General features: G+C 39.7%; 1 protein-coding gene across 4 annotated transcripts in view; it reads right to left on the bottom strand.

The window, feature by feature from the left end:
• LOC117831101 (BMP/retinoic acid-inducible neural-specific protein 3-like) overlaps positions 1-14,323 on the bottom strand; it is a 135,190-nt gene that overhangs the window by 43,102 nt on the left and 77,765 nt on the right. For 2 of the 4 annotated variants that reach the window (XM_034709619.1, XM_034709610.1), the window contains one exon: positions 2,263-2,453. The exons of the other annotated variants lie outside the window; for them this stretch is intronic. In XM_034709619.1, coding sequence (XP_034565510.1) covers positions 2,263-2,453 — 191 coding nt within the window. The remainder of the gene's footprint in view (positions 1-2,262; positions 2,454-14,323) is intronic. 4 annotated transcript variants of the gene reach the window in all.

Here is a 14,323-nt window from a genome sequence, read left to right as displayed (position 1 = left end):
TTGGTCTTTTATCGACTACATTGTACTTTGTTTTAAGAGAAAGGGAAAATCTTAAATATATATATATATATATATATATATATATATATATATATATATATATATATATATATATATATATATATGTGTGTGTGTGTGTGTGTGTGTGTACATATGTACGCTGATAAAAGAACTGTTTATTTTGACAAAACCAGATGGTACTGATAACAATGATAATGATGAAAATAAAGTCAAAATTGCTATAATAACAGGGCTGTTGATGACATTGATGGAAATAAGCAGACTATTCCTGGAGCTAGTGATGAGGTTATCAAAGAAGATAAAGAATGATGAAAATTAAGAATGATTTCTTTGGTCGTGGTGCTGGCAATCACATTTTCCTTTCTTTTTTCTTAAGAGATGGTAGATAATACTGATATGTATTTAATAGAGTGGGTGGTAAAGAAAGATAATGGTGATGATGATCATGTTGATGAGGGGTTGTCTTCCAGATTTACATTTTTTCAAGTAATCCAAAATTGCATATTTTACCCATTGTTGTAAATATAATGACAAAAACATAAGTAGCAGCAGGTTCAGGAAACAGCCACATGTGCATAAAGCTAGGCGAATTTTCTGAAGACCAGCTAAAGGAAGTATGAAGCAACATTTCAATTACATCCATGGACAGTGAGGGTCATGAGTCTTTGGCACCTGTATTTTGGGGGTCCCAGCCTGAAAAGTTTGGGAACCTATGATGTTGATTATAATGATGATAATGATGTTGACGGTGTTGATAGTGTCGATAAAGCTGTAAAAGTAATTGTATCTGTTATTATAAAAGTAAGTGAATGCATATGTAGTCATGGTGATAATGATACTGATAATGATGATGATCATGCTGATGATAATGATGATAATTATAATGTTGATGTTATTAATGATGATGATAATAATGGTGATGATAAAAGTGTCTGTAATAGAACTGGGGTTAGTTATGATTGTATAAGTGATGATGATACCAGAATTACAACGATGATGATAATGTAAACTATGAAACTGATGATAAAAGCTGATGATAAAAGGAATTATTTTAAAGTTCTAATTCATAAGTGAAAGAAGTGACTTCACATGTAACAGTTGTGATAAATATTCTTTAATAGTGATGGTGAGGATAGTGACAATTTTATTGTGCTGCTGCTTATGATTAGCTAAAATAATGACAATAACTGATGAAAATGAAGATGACTGAGAAGATGATTATGACAATGCTGAGGATAGGGATGGAAATGTTGATGATGGTGATGATGTTGATGATAATGGTGGGACAAGTGTCAATTATGGTAAAAATGTTGAAAAAAGTTATAAAATAATTTGAGTTTTGGTCAAAGAAGTGAATGCATGCCATTTTACAGTGAGGAAGTTTATCATCACAATGATGATAATAATGATAATACAGTTAATTTATGATGATGACCATAATGATTTTATTTGTAATTATAGTGAAATAGTAATGATTTTGATGATGATGGCAGTCAGAAGTTTTAATGTTCTGGAAAAACATTAATAATATAACAAAAAATTAGACTTATATCCAAAGCTCTACTAGAGCCTCCCTAAGCAGTTGTTTTTCCTTCTCCTTTTGTTTGCTGCATAGTTTTTACAGAATTGTCTGTAAGATCTATTTTAAATACTGATCATCATAGCTGTGAGAGTTGATACACAAGAGACACAAGATGAAAAGTGCCGGCAGAGGAGCTGGGGGAGATTGTACAGCAGATAGCTGTGGGAGCTTTGCTACGCATCCCAGTTCTCTGTTTCCATAACAATGAGTGTAAGTTAGCCTGAAAATCCACCGACTTCTTTGTTCAAGCGACTCCAAACACAGATTTTACATTGTGAGTCAGAGAATATGGGTTTAAACAACCACAAGAAAACCCACAGTCACAGCTGAGTCAATACTGAGTTAAAATGTTTAGTTGTTTGAATGCAAAGCTAAAAGTTGAAGAGCTTTAAATAGGTTGAACTGCAAGAACTTTGAGTCATTTAATACCAGAAGTTCCAAAACAGGAACTGTCTGTAGAAAGACAGATCTATCAAGTGTTTGAAACAGCAAACAAGTCTGATACATTTACTTTTTGTGTAACTTGCAATTAAATATAGATTCTTGCTTCTCCATTTCAATCACTGGTAAAGTTCCTGGGGTTATTAAGAGGTTCTTGAAAGACTCTAGTGTTGTGGAGACCAGCCAAATATTCGTCCTGGGTCATCTGCCTCACTTACCTCCCAGTGTAGCAGAGAGCAGGAAGTGGGTTCCGTATTTTCTGATAATGTTGTCAGTGATTGCACCAAGACTGGGCCTCCTGCCCAGCTGCCTAATGGTCTGGAGGAACTCAGGGTCCAGCGGCAAGGAAAAGCCATTGTTCTCTTGTCTCTCTAGGGCCAAGCTGTTCACCTTCCAGCGGCCAAACTCCCTGGCAAAAGAAGCAAAGGACACACATCACACGAATGCTGCATGCAGGCACATTTGAGATAAAACATGGGACAGAACAGGAGCCTTGTGCTGTTTGAACTCAAACACAATGAGGTCCCTATTTGAAGAGCCTTTCCATTATTGATATAAAGTGACAGGGATCTGGCTTTTGAGCTGTTTTGAGTCATCCCCATTAGCAATACAATGCAAAACTGAATCCATCAGCCCAGTTTGAACATTAGTTTCATGTCCCTGAAAAGAGGCAGAAAAAAGGACCAATTGTTGTGATTTTAAACTGGACAGGACACAGCTTGCCCCTCACAAGGAGGTTCATACTCGGATCTGTTCCTTGCCATGCGTAAAATGATGCCTGCACGACCTCTAACTGAATCTTGTGTGCCATTCTTAAAAGATGAATGGGCTCATGCTGTTTCTACCTCCGGCTCGGAGAATTGCTTTGCACCATAGTGAAAAACATTGTGTTTCTCAACCGATTTTAAATAATAGCGCAATCTTTTCTCATCTTTAGTCCTTTTTGAGGCACTGTGGTTGGATGGGCTGTAATCATGGCTGGAGTCTTGCTGCTTTCAGGGCATCTTTGGGAGGGAGCAGTCTTCATCTAAAGTCGTTTGATATTCAGCCTGGCCTTGTAGCTTGCCAGCTGCCTTTATCTAGCAAGTGCAGACTGAGTGCTGCTGCTTGATGCATAGATTAGTGCAATTCAAATAGAGCTGGTAATAAACATGGTTCTACCCAAACTAGCAGGGGAGAAATTGAAGACCTTTCCATCCCTGTTGGACAGTTTGCTGCCTCTTTTATTGGAGAAAAGAACACAAATTATATCCTAAACACATCTGCGCTTTAATGTGTTTTTCCTTTTTAAAGCTGCAGTCAGTGAGATTTACAAGTAAAGATACATTGTTATGGCCAGTGAAGGGGGCAACATAGTATATATCAGCATTTATGTCAGACAAAGCAATACATGCAAATGTATTCTGAATTTTTTTTTATAAAAACAAGAAAAAGGTCTAAATATAGAATTTTCAGGGGTTGCTTTTAAACCAAGATGCCTATAGAAAGAATGAGCAGATAGGATGTAAACTATTAACAGCCATGAACTTAGACAATCCCATAACACAAGACCCCCTGATGAGAACAAACAAAGCATTACTGAGTTCTGACTAGATTACAGCTAACATGATGAAAATGAAACAAGAGTCTACTCATCCCGACAATGTTCAGCTTCTTTCACCTATCAACATTTACGCTATTTCTATTTGATCATAATATGGTGACATAAAAACAAAAAGACTCACCGACAAACTGGCATCAGCCATCATTATGTTCTGCAATTTGCAAATCAGTTTTGCTCAAAAACTTCTACAAAGTGTTTGCTCTTGAATTAGTGATGAGTTTTGTGTGTGTGGTTAAAAGGGCAATCCTACTCTATAGTTGGAAATACTGTAAAAGAAAATGCCTCAAAAATTTACCAAAATTACAATGATTGCAATAAAAAAGGAAAGGAGGGTTATCTATTTTGTGATAAGAAAAGGCAGTAGCTGCCAAGGCTGGTCAGGTTCAAAATGACCAAAAAAACATATTAGAAATAAATGATGATTTTTATATATTACACTCCACTATTTTACTGGCAACAGCTTTCCAAACAAAACAGCATCAGTCCTCGATCAAAAAATCTACAAAAAAAAAATAGCCCAAAGTTTTACTTTGGACATGTTCCGCTAACATGACACTTTCCTAAAGCTAATTCAACTCTGTCATGATAAGTATATACAAATACAATCACCTGGGGTTGAACCAAAAACATATTATTTGCTCGTGTTTGGTCTCCACCAATCAGATTGTAAAGGAAGTATATCAGTGCCCTTAGCAAACAGATGTTTAGTAACTGAGCTGGCTAGATGCCAACTTTGTCTGTGTGCTGTATGGTGGGATTTGTAGGCAGTGTACTATTAGGTAGTGTACACTGGTTAAATTTAGTTTTCTCCTCAGAGAACAGCTCCCTGCTGCTGCTGGAAACAGTATTGCTTTGTTGTTAAAAAGCAAAACAACAATTTATAAGCAGCCGAGTTGCTCAGGGTGAATGACTGTCCGTGAATTGGTTAATAAGTGAATGAGAGACCTACTTATCTCTTCTCATATTAGCTTGTGTAGTTGTTTCAATGTGATGTAACTTAATCTATCAGGAATCTAATCTAATGGATTAGCCAAAAACACTCATACCCATCTGAATAATTCATCTATGTGAGGTCTGAACACATTTTTAAGTAAATGGTAATCACTCTTTTCTCATTAGCACTTTGTTTTATCACCAAATCCTATTAGCAACCCCTGCAAGCAGTGTGCTCATGTAACAGGCAGACACAATGTAATGTGCATGCACAATAGTTGTTAAGAACTGCACAAAGTGGTCTGGTAGACTCTAAAGTGTTAGACAGCAAAATTCTGGCAACAACATGTTTTAAGTAGTTTCTAGGAAGTTTTGCATAAATTATTGGACAGTCTTTGCAAAATGGGACACGGATGTTTTTTTCTCTCTCAAACATATATGCAACCCGCAGTCCTATAGACACACACAACAGCCTTCGCATGCAAAGACGCTTCTGCGCACCCTGCAGCTGCAAACATCTAAACAAAGCTGCCCTTGCTGCAACGACTTTGCTATTGCCCAGAATATTGCAGAGCCCCCCCAAGGGTGCAGGGCCTGCTGCCAATCAATTTTCCACCAATAACAATGACCCCCAGAGAAAAATACAAAACAGAAAACAGCTCATTAAGACCTGTTTCATGTCAGTGTTTCTCTATAACGAGCGGCCATTAGTGTTTCTCTCTGTCCGATGGGGCAGGCTGAAGAAAGGAGCAGCACAAAGAGAAAGAAAGAGGGAAAGGGGGAGAGCTTAGGCTGTGATCGACAGTGTCTCGCTATGCTGCTCACTGATGGACATTTATGAATGGTGCCACAGCCAAGCTGGGAAATACAGCACACACACACACACACATACACAAATCTCAACTTTGACTTTACCTTCAGCATGCCCAGCACATACACACGGCAAAAGATCTTGCCTTTCATGGACGACTGCAGGTTTATTTCACCCTTAACCGTTCTCAGCGAGGTGCTGAGTGACTGGAATAGCCTATCACAGACACACACACATACGCAGGAGGCAGCTTTATTTCACCCGGAGCTGTTTCCAGCAGGGGGCTCGCTGCACATCTACCTGTCAGCCCTCCCTTGGAGCTAGTCGGAGCGCTGTGCACCAGGAGGTGAGCTGCAGGAGGTTATGGTGCTGCGCGATCAGAGCAGTCAAAGCCTGCTACCTGTCCATCACAGAACAGGTGTCTCAGATCCATCACAGAGTACAGGCAGCCTCAGGGCAACGCTTGGTGCCCACCATAACAAATCAGGAAATCAACCCAGCGAATAACCTGCTGATGCATGTGAAACAGGCTACCAAGCACACCAATGCAGACTGTGTCCTCTCCATGCAGTGTGTAACTGAGCAGACTAGATAAAGGTTATCTCCAGAGGCGTGTTCGGTGGTAACTATTGTCAGCAGATAAAATATCTTAAAACTATTGTTTACATAAGCCTTGATGTCATTATCCTTAGAGGGGAGAGACTATCGATGGCCTTCTGTTCGGGGAAAATAACCCCCCCGAGGTTATGTGATCAATTCTTCATAATTCTAATAAATTATTGAAAACCACATGGGGGGGTCCAGGCCAGATCTTTTAAACTTTGGAGGAAAAAACATGCCTAATGAGGTTATACTAATGCATGGTTGAATTGAAATCCACTCTGAGATTGACATATAAATTATTTTCTTTCCCTGCAGGGTTCTTATGTTGAATAGGAACACTTTACTAACACAATAAGTCTCAAGGACCCTTTACATCTTTGAAATAAAAATAATAACGCCAAAGTCATCTCAGCTTATACTGAGGCGGGAGTTGTACAAATTTCACTGTGCAGGATGCATCTTTGCAGAAAAGCAGGTTCATTATTTTGAAAGAAGAAAAGTAATTTCACGTTTCTCTCTGTTAGTTATTCCCTCTATCATAAATATAGCTCCTGAGTTTCTTGTGTTGCAGGTGGCTCAACCGTGCAAATGTTAATGTGGCAGGATATAACACATTTCTTTTCAACTTATCATGAGATCGTTTGAAAGTCACAACTAAAAATGAAGGGCAAAAGAAAAGGCGGAAATATCTTGATTTGTCTTTGCAGGTGTTCTTCATATTTGCATTTAAACACTTTTTCCGACAGGGAGCTGATTGCCAGTTACAGACAGTTTCATTCAATCTCACATCTTTGCTGCTTCACTCATTCTTGCTCTAAATGTCCAGTTTCTAGTTTCTACCTGCGGTTTACTACCCAATATCGATGTACAATAAATGTGTTACTGGTAACAGATTGTACTTTAGTGGATTGAACATTAATATGATGGGAATAATAAAAAAAGGACATACAAAATAAAAAAAAATCATTTACCTTAATAGTTTTAGGTAGTTATTTGTTTATCAAGAAAAAGGCCGGAACAAGAACACAATGTTGTGTTTTGTAGCTGTGTTACCCCAGATACAGAAATAACCTGCTGTGCAAAACAGTTGCTTGATGTAGACTCAAAGTTATTTCAAGGACCTCCCCAAAGAGAATTCTACAAAATGAGAGAAAAGTCCTTCATGCTTCATTTAATAAGATAAACCAAATTACATTTATTTGGGAGACCTTGTAAGCAAACTGCAGCTGCTCTTCTGTTTTCAGTGATGCATGTTTTTTTTTCTTTGCTGCAGATTCCTTTAATCTGATGTGACATTGATCCTACTCTATATGCAAAAATGATTTCAGAAAATTAAGAATCGCAAACAAAGAGGCTTTTCATTTGAGTGACATCAAAAGAAATTCTACATAGGCTGTCTGCATAGCGAGCATCTTCCTGAAAGGCACCTTCACAGTGGCTCACATCAACTTTGTTAATTGAGCGACTGATGATCCAGACTTAACAAGAGAAGCAATGAAGAGTCCAATGTGAGTGGGAGTTGAGATGGAGGGGGGGGGGGGAAAGATGGAGAGACTTGCATCCTTTGGTTTTCCACCCAGGGCGAGCCCAAGTGAACAAAAGCAGGATCAGGACGGAGGGAGAGAATGTAATGATGTGCTTAATAGCTACTGGTTGTGAACGCTTCATGAAATTGCCACCAACAGTTTTTCCAGCAACATCAAACAAACATCAGACCATTGATTTGTGAAAATCCTATTAAACCTGCTGAGAGGTGCAATAAACAAGACAACATACTGCTCTCTGCTTACTTTTCTTCTTCAGGCCTTTCATGTTACTGAGCGTTACTCAAGTATTCACTTCAAACGCTTGATTACCAGCTGGGACCGAGACCATTGCAACGGACATTTAAGTCCTGAAGCGGTTTCGAATGAATTTCTTCGGGGATCCCGAATTGTGCAAAAGCAGGCAACACAAGACTTCCCTGAGGGGTTAAAAATGACTTCTACTCACCGGACATCTCATTCAGTGGCAGAATATCTTTCAATGAAACTTGAAACAGACATTATCAGTGCATGAAAAAACAAATACGCATTCCAGGATGACATGAAAGGCTGATTTTACAGGACTTCCAATGAAGCATAGTAGACACTTCTCCAGGACAACATAGAAAAAAAGGAAGGAGGATGAATGAATGCACCGGACAAACAACTTATACACACATCCTTATACATAAGGTATAATCCAATCAAAACAACATTGGAAAAAAAGGAAACCTCTTGTTTTGTTGAAATGTTTTAGAAAAGATCATGGTTTTGGATAAAAGAAGAATAGTAAAGTGAAGAAAGAAAGGTATTGATGTGTCTGTTAACGTTGCATCCACAAGTCAGCAATGACTGTTAACATAGGATGCACGATCACTGGATCTACCTGATGAAAGTCATGTGTTGGTTGACCCATACATCCATCCCAATCTCTGCTCTGTGTGGATCTTCTCATCCTTTATACTACATTGTCAGACTCCCTTTATGGACTTCAGCATGCATATGACAGCAACTACACGTAAGCTTTACACTTAAAGTAATGTTGGGTCGTTATTCTGTCCACCATGAATGTGACTCTGAACAAAGTGACAGAGATCTGAACAGATGCACTGGTCATAAAAAGGCAGACACAGTCAGTGAAACTAAAGGCTGATTTATACTTCTGCGTCTCCCCTACGCAGCAGGGGCTGACGCGGACATGAGCCCCACATACTAGTGCGTCGGTGTGTCCGTGTCGCGCAGCAATTCTCCGCCGAAACGCCTGAGGGCAGTGCGGTCTCTCTGATAGCCGGCCGCCTGCTTCCGGTCCCGCTACGATCTCTGTTTACTTTTCCACAGAGTTTCAGAGCGTGTTATGTTAATCTACAGCTGATACATGTTGCTGTTTATCATACAGACATGATTACATGAAGAATAGAGAGGAGGAGATGAAATACACGGCCGATGTGCGGCCGATGTCCGGGATCCCCAAAGTGTTGTAAATGCGGGAAAGACAAAGCCGCCGAGCGGACCAATCACAGAGCTTGCAGTCCGCGTCGGCTCTACGGGGAGTTACATTTTGGAGGAGGTGCACGTCAGCTAGGAGCGTAGGCCTAGGACCATTTCCAACCACCGGTCTTAAATATGAAGCCCATGCGGAAGTGCTAAAAACTGCAGTTCATCGAGCGTCCACTTGAGGCTGGCTGCAGAAACATCGGAACCACATACACACCAATTCGAAAAAGATGATATTTGCAGCAATAATTAACGTGTTTACAACCTGGCTGACTTGATTTACAGGCAGGCACCCTGTAGCTGTTAGCGAAAAGGCTAAAGGCCCTCCTCTTTACCTCACACTAGCTTGGACGAAGTTGGATTGATTTCAGCGTTTCAATATGGCACCAGCCGACGATTGGCTTCAAAACAGTGCTTCAGAAACAGATGGGTGAAGTTCCGGATACTATGTCCATTTATGAGACAGTCTATGCTTCGAACACAGTCGTACCTTTCGGTCTACTTGCATATTCAACTACAATGCGGTATTTTAAGGGCGATTGCCTGACAAGTATCACCGTAATCATTACGGTCCAGTGTGTGTGGCTTGATAATTTCTCGCTCGCTGGCTTCTTCTCTGCCATCCACCATGTTTTGTTGTCTGCTGGCATGTGGTGATGACGTCACAGACAGGCAGCCTGAATTGAGTAACGTTTAACGCCTTTATCATTAAAAGTGCAAAAAAATACATCCATATAAAGTCTGCCGTGCTTAAATCCAATGCGTCATTTCCGAGTATTGATACAATCGATTTATTACCTTTTAAAACAATATTAGATGGATATATGTTGTCTGGAAGGCCAACTTGCCGAGCACAGATCGATGTGGTCAGATCGTAGGAATATAAATCGATACATCGATGTAGTGGATGAATCGTTACACCCCTAGTAAAGTTGATTGTGTTCAGTTGCAGCAACTCACTCAAGTAGATATGAAAGCGGTTTAAGTCCACAAAGATTTTTCCTCAACAGTATATTGTAGACAGTACAAGACAGAACACAAACTTTAGTCTCCAGTCAGCATTTTTTTTTTATGCCTAGTCATCCATCATGACATCCTTCCAATGAGGTTTGGGTTCATCCCTTTCACCTTTGCTTTCCTCTAATTACTCCTCTCATACACTCATGCCAACACTGTTTGCTGCTTCACCATCCAACACCCATAAATCCTACATATACATTATGCTTTGGAAATACTAAGAATAAAACTCTATTCGTGGTTGTGCATGTTTTGAAAGTCTTTGAGAACATTCTCAAAAGTGAGGCACATAACACAAATTGGTATACTTAACAGCTATTTGCTGTAAACGCTCGCTTTCTGTATGTAAATGTCCCTGTCTGAACTGATTGCTTGCTTTTACCTCCAAACTAAAAACATTATGCTGCTTTACACCATTTGGAAGAAAACCTTTATATAAAATAAATGTTATTCCTTTCTTTCTTTTGCCTTCAAGCAACACTCTTATATTTTTATTTTTTCTTAGAAGGGAAACACAAGCATGCAATTTTATGATTTACCTTATTTCAGCCGTCTGAGGCATTCAAAGTCAGGCCAGTTTTGTGAAACTGTGAGATACTGCACAGCGTTAAAGAAAACAGGCAAGTTGTTGGAGGGTGTGTTTTGTTAAAAAAAAGCAATTGCATTATTGATTTGTGGCTCCCATGAATAACACTACACCCCTGATAACAGAAAGCAAGGCCAAGTCAGAGAATGATTTGCTGACATGATGCCTGCTGATCTCTTTTGTACAGCAATTTGTCATAACTCTGTTGACAAGCGACTTCACTGTTCACATAAAACATGAAACGCCTTGAATCACATTGTGGACATAATGACTGTTAATTCACGCTGTGCTTAACCTCACAATCAAAACACACACACACACACACGAACAAACAAAATATAGAGAAGCCACCAGCTACTGTTAATCCTGGCCAATGTGACACCGTCCGTTCTGCTGATGACATGCCTGTATGGGTACTGTATGCAATGTGTCATCCCATACGTGCAAAAGCACACTGCACATGCATGTATGCTCAATTATTAAAGAATGCTTGCTTCATTTTTCATAACACAGTTGGCTTTCAACTGCTTATACAACAACCATGTTTGGCTCCTAATCTGGGTATGACTCCCATCTTGTTTTGTTTTAGATTGCAAAATCCATAACTCAGGTTTCTGCTACTTCAGAAAAGAAGAGGGCTGCATAAAACAAGAGTGAGCATATTTTAAAATGGAAACTATGAATCCGTAGAATCCATTAATTACATATGAATGCAGAATATTTTAGGGGGACAAAGATTACAGTATCGTGTGTCCTTGGGATGTTAATTCATCACATTAAAATAAAAGATGTAGATAAGACAGTTTAAGTGGGGGGGGGAAGGAGGATAAATGCAAGTGCTGAAATGCAATCAAAGAACCAGTTTGATATCTTCTGACATTTGTTATGCCTAGTCTACATGTATTTTTTTATTTTTTTATTTTTTATTTTTTGGGCTTTTACACCTTTATTGATAGCGGAGAGGACAGTGGATAGTGTAGGAAACTGGGAGAGAGTGGGGGAATGACATGCAGGAGGGGAGCCACAGGCTGGATTCGACCCCGGGCCGCCCGCTACATGGGCGCGCAACTTAACCAGTAGGCCAAGTCTGTGCCCGTCTACATGTATTTTTGACCTCGTTTTTGCCTTTCGTTCACAGGCAAAGAGTGATAGGTCACCAAAAACTGAGTCTTTAAAACGTACTTCCAAGGTGGAGAGTTTTGAAAACTGTTTTTGTGTGGACAGCAAAAATGAAAGTTTTGGGTGATGATTACTTCATTACTTCAACTTGTCCATGGCAGTTGTTTGTATGTATTGCGCGTATGCCAAGTTGGCAGGCTAACAGCGTATGCCTGCTCGGTATTCGCTTTAATTGCATGTTTACAGGGAAAAACTGGCTGTTCTTCATTATAGTATCGCTGTGCTGATGGGAATAACTACATCAAGCTGAAACATTATTAATTCACCACACCTTACACAGCTTTAAGAACACTGCCGCTTGCTCAGGAAGACGCTCAATATGCATGCATGCACTTTACTTCAATGGTGTTGAACATGACAGGTGTGTGATGTCACTGTACTGATGACAAATGGTCGTTGAGTAAAATTTAATTATACCACATACTGTATAAGTTAGTATGATGTACTTAAATGTTAAAACATGTTACTTTATACTCTCTGGGTAACTATGAATGTTAAGATTGGTTTCCATTGTTACTGTGTATGGGACTTTGTTGCCAAAAGACGGATACATTACTTCTTTTTTATTCAGTGCATTTTGGAAGACGTCAAAAAAGGACCAAAACTGTGCTTGACATTTGCTTTTAGTTTTGACAGTGCTTTACTTCACTTTTACATTTTAGATTTGCTACATCTTGTGAACTGTGAAGACATTAATCACTCATGACAGCAGCTTTAAACAGGGATAAACAGAGGGAGCTCTCACAGTCAAAGAGAGGGTTTGTTGTTCCTCTTTGTCAGTCCTATCTACATTGTATGATGTTGCTTTATGATGTTAAATCTTACCCTTGTCAAAAGGTTTCCTCTTCAAGGACAAAACAAAAAACCTATATCACTGGTATGGAATTCCCCACACTAGTGGGTCAGACCATCCGTACAAAATACATTCAAACACTCATGCAGAGTTTCTCTTTCAGAAAAGCTGCCTCCATGGACCTCTGGCCCTGATAACTCCCCCATCACACACTTGTCAGAAAGCATAAGCTCGGCGCTGGATGAAGTCCTCGTCACTGCCATTGCTGCTGGTGAGCAAGAGGAAGAGGCTGCTCTGCTTCTGTCCCGGGGACGCATTCACCCTCTGACTGGAGGACGATAGACTTGTCTCCACCATGACTCTCTCATTGAACAAGCCGCTCGGGCATTCATGCATGAGAGAAAACAGCAGTTTGATGAAAGCTGTATACTTGTACTCTCTCTGGGACTGTTCTGCAATGTGTTCGCAGAAAAATCTTTACTCTAATAATTTCCAGACACTAATATATTGACGAAACAAACAAGGCAACTGCAGCGAGGATCAACAGCCTCTACCTGTGACTGCTGTCTACATTATGTACAACAAGGTCAGATTTGATCTGGTTATGTATGCCAGAAAAGTAGAGCAGTAGAGAGTAATCCCTGGAATGTGCTCAGGATCCTGCAACAGAAATCCATCTGCCAGTTTATACATACAATCTTTTGATTATTGTGGTATCATCATTGTAATCGCTCTTTATATCTTATATTCCAGGGTTTCTCGCAAGTTACGACTTAGAGATCAAATTACCAATTAGCAAACATTCCCACAGCATTCAGGGATACAGAAAACGTACGTCATGCCAATCAGAAAATTTGAGCAAAACTCAATTTAAAAAGTCAAATACATTAAAAAGAAATCAATCAAAAGTTTGACATATCAGAGGAAAAACATTCAATTCAATGTCAAGGAATAAAGAAAAATAGGGTTAAGTGTTGGCTTCAATGGAAATGCTGGTAACAATTATTATTATAATATAACAGTTATTATTTAGGAATCAATAAGGCAGTTTCATTTTTCATCTAAAAGCAGACATATTGTGAATTTAGCTGCTTACCAGGAAAGAGCTAGGCTAGCCAGAACTCCTTTTTTTTAAAAAACATTAACTCTTATTATTTATCAGCTGTGTTAAATACCTGATTCTGATTGGTCAAAACCCCACCACAAGGGTAATTAATTCCCAATAGCAGAAGCAGCACCAAGGACAACCTGGTCACCCACGTCGTAAAATAAAATAAACGCAAGTTCCTGCCTCAGGTTGGTATTGATTTATACTTCTGCGTCTCCCCTACGCAGCAGGGACTGACGCAGACATGAGCTCCACATACTCGTGCGTTGTTGTGTCCATGACGCGCAGCAATTCTCAGCCGAAACGCTTGAGGGCAGTGTGGTCTCTCTGATAGCCGGTTGCCTGCTTCCCGCCCTGCTACGATCTCTGTTTACTTTTCTACAGTGATTCAGAGCGTGTTATGTTAATCTACAGCTGATACATGTTGCTGTTTATCATACAGACATGATTACATGAAGAATAGAGAGGAGGAGATGAAATACACAGTGGATGTGCGGCCGATGTTTGGGATCCCGGAAGTGATATAAATGCGGGAAATACAATGCCGTCCAGCGGACCAGTCACAGGGCTTGCGGTCTGCGTCGAATCGACGCATAGTTACATTTTGGAGGAGGTGCACGTCATCTTTG

Source organism: Notolabrus celidotus, chromosome 2 (assembly GCF_009762535.1).
Source record: "Notolabrus celidotus isolate fNotCel1 chromosome 2, fNotCel1.pri, whole genome shotgun sequence".
Classification (NCBI taxonomy): domain Eukaryota; kingdom Metazoa; phylum Chordata; class Actinopteri; order Labriformes; family Labridae; genus Notolabrus; species Notolabrus celidotus.
Note: the sequence above shows the minus strand (reverse complement) of the source record. Positions and strands in the feature narration are given on the sequence as shown.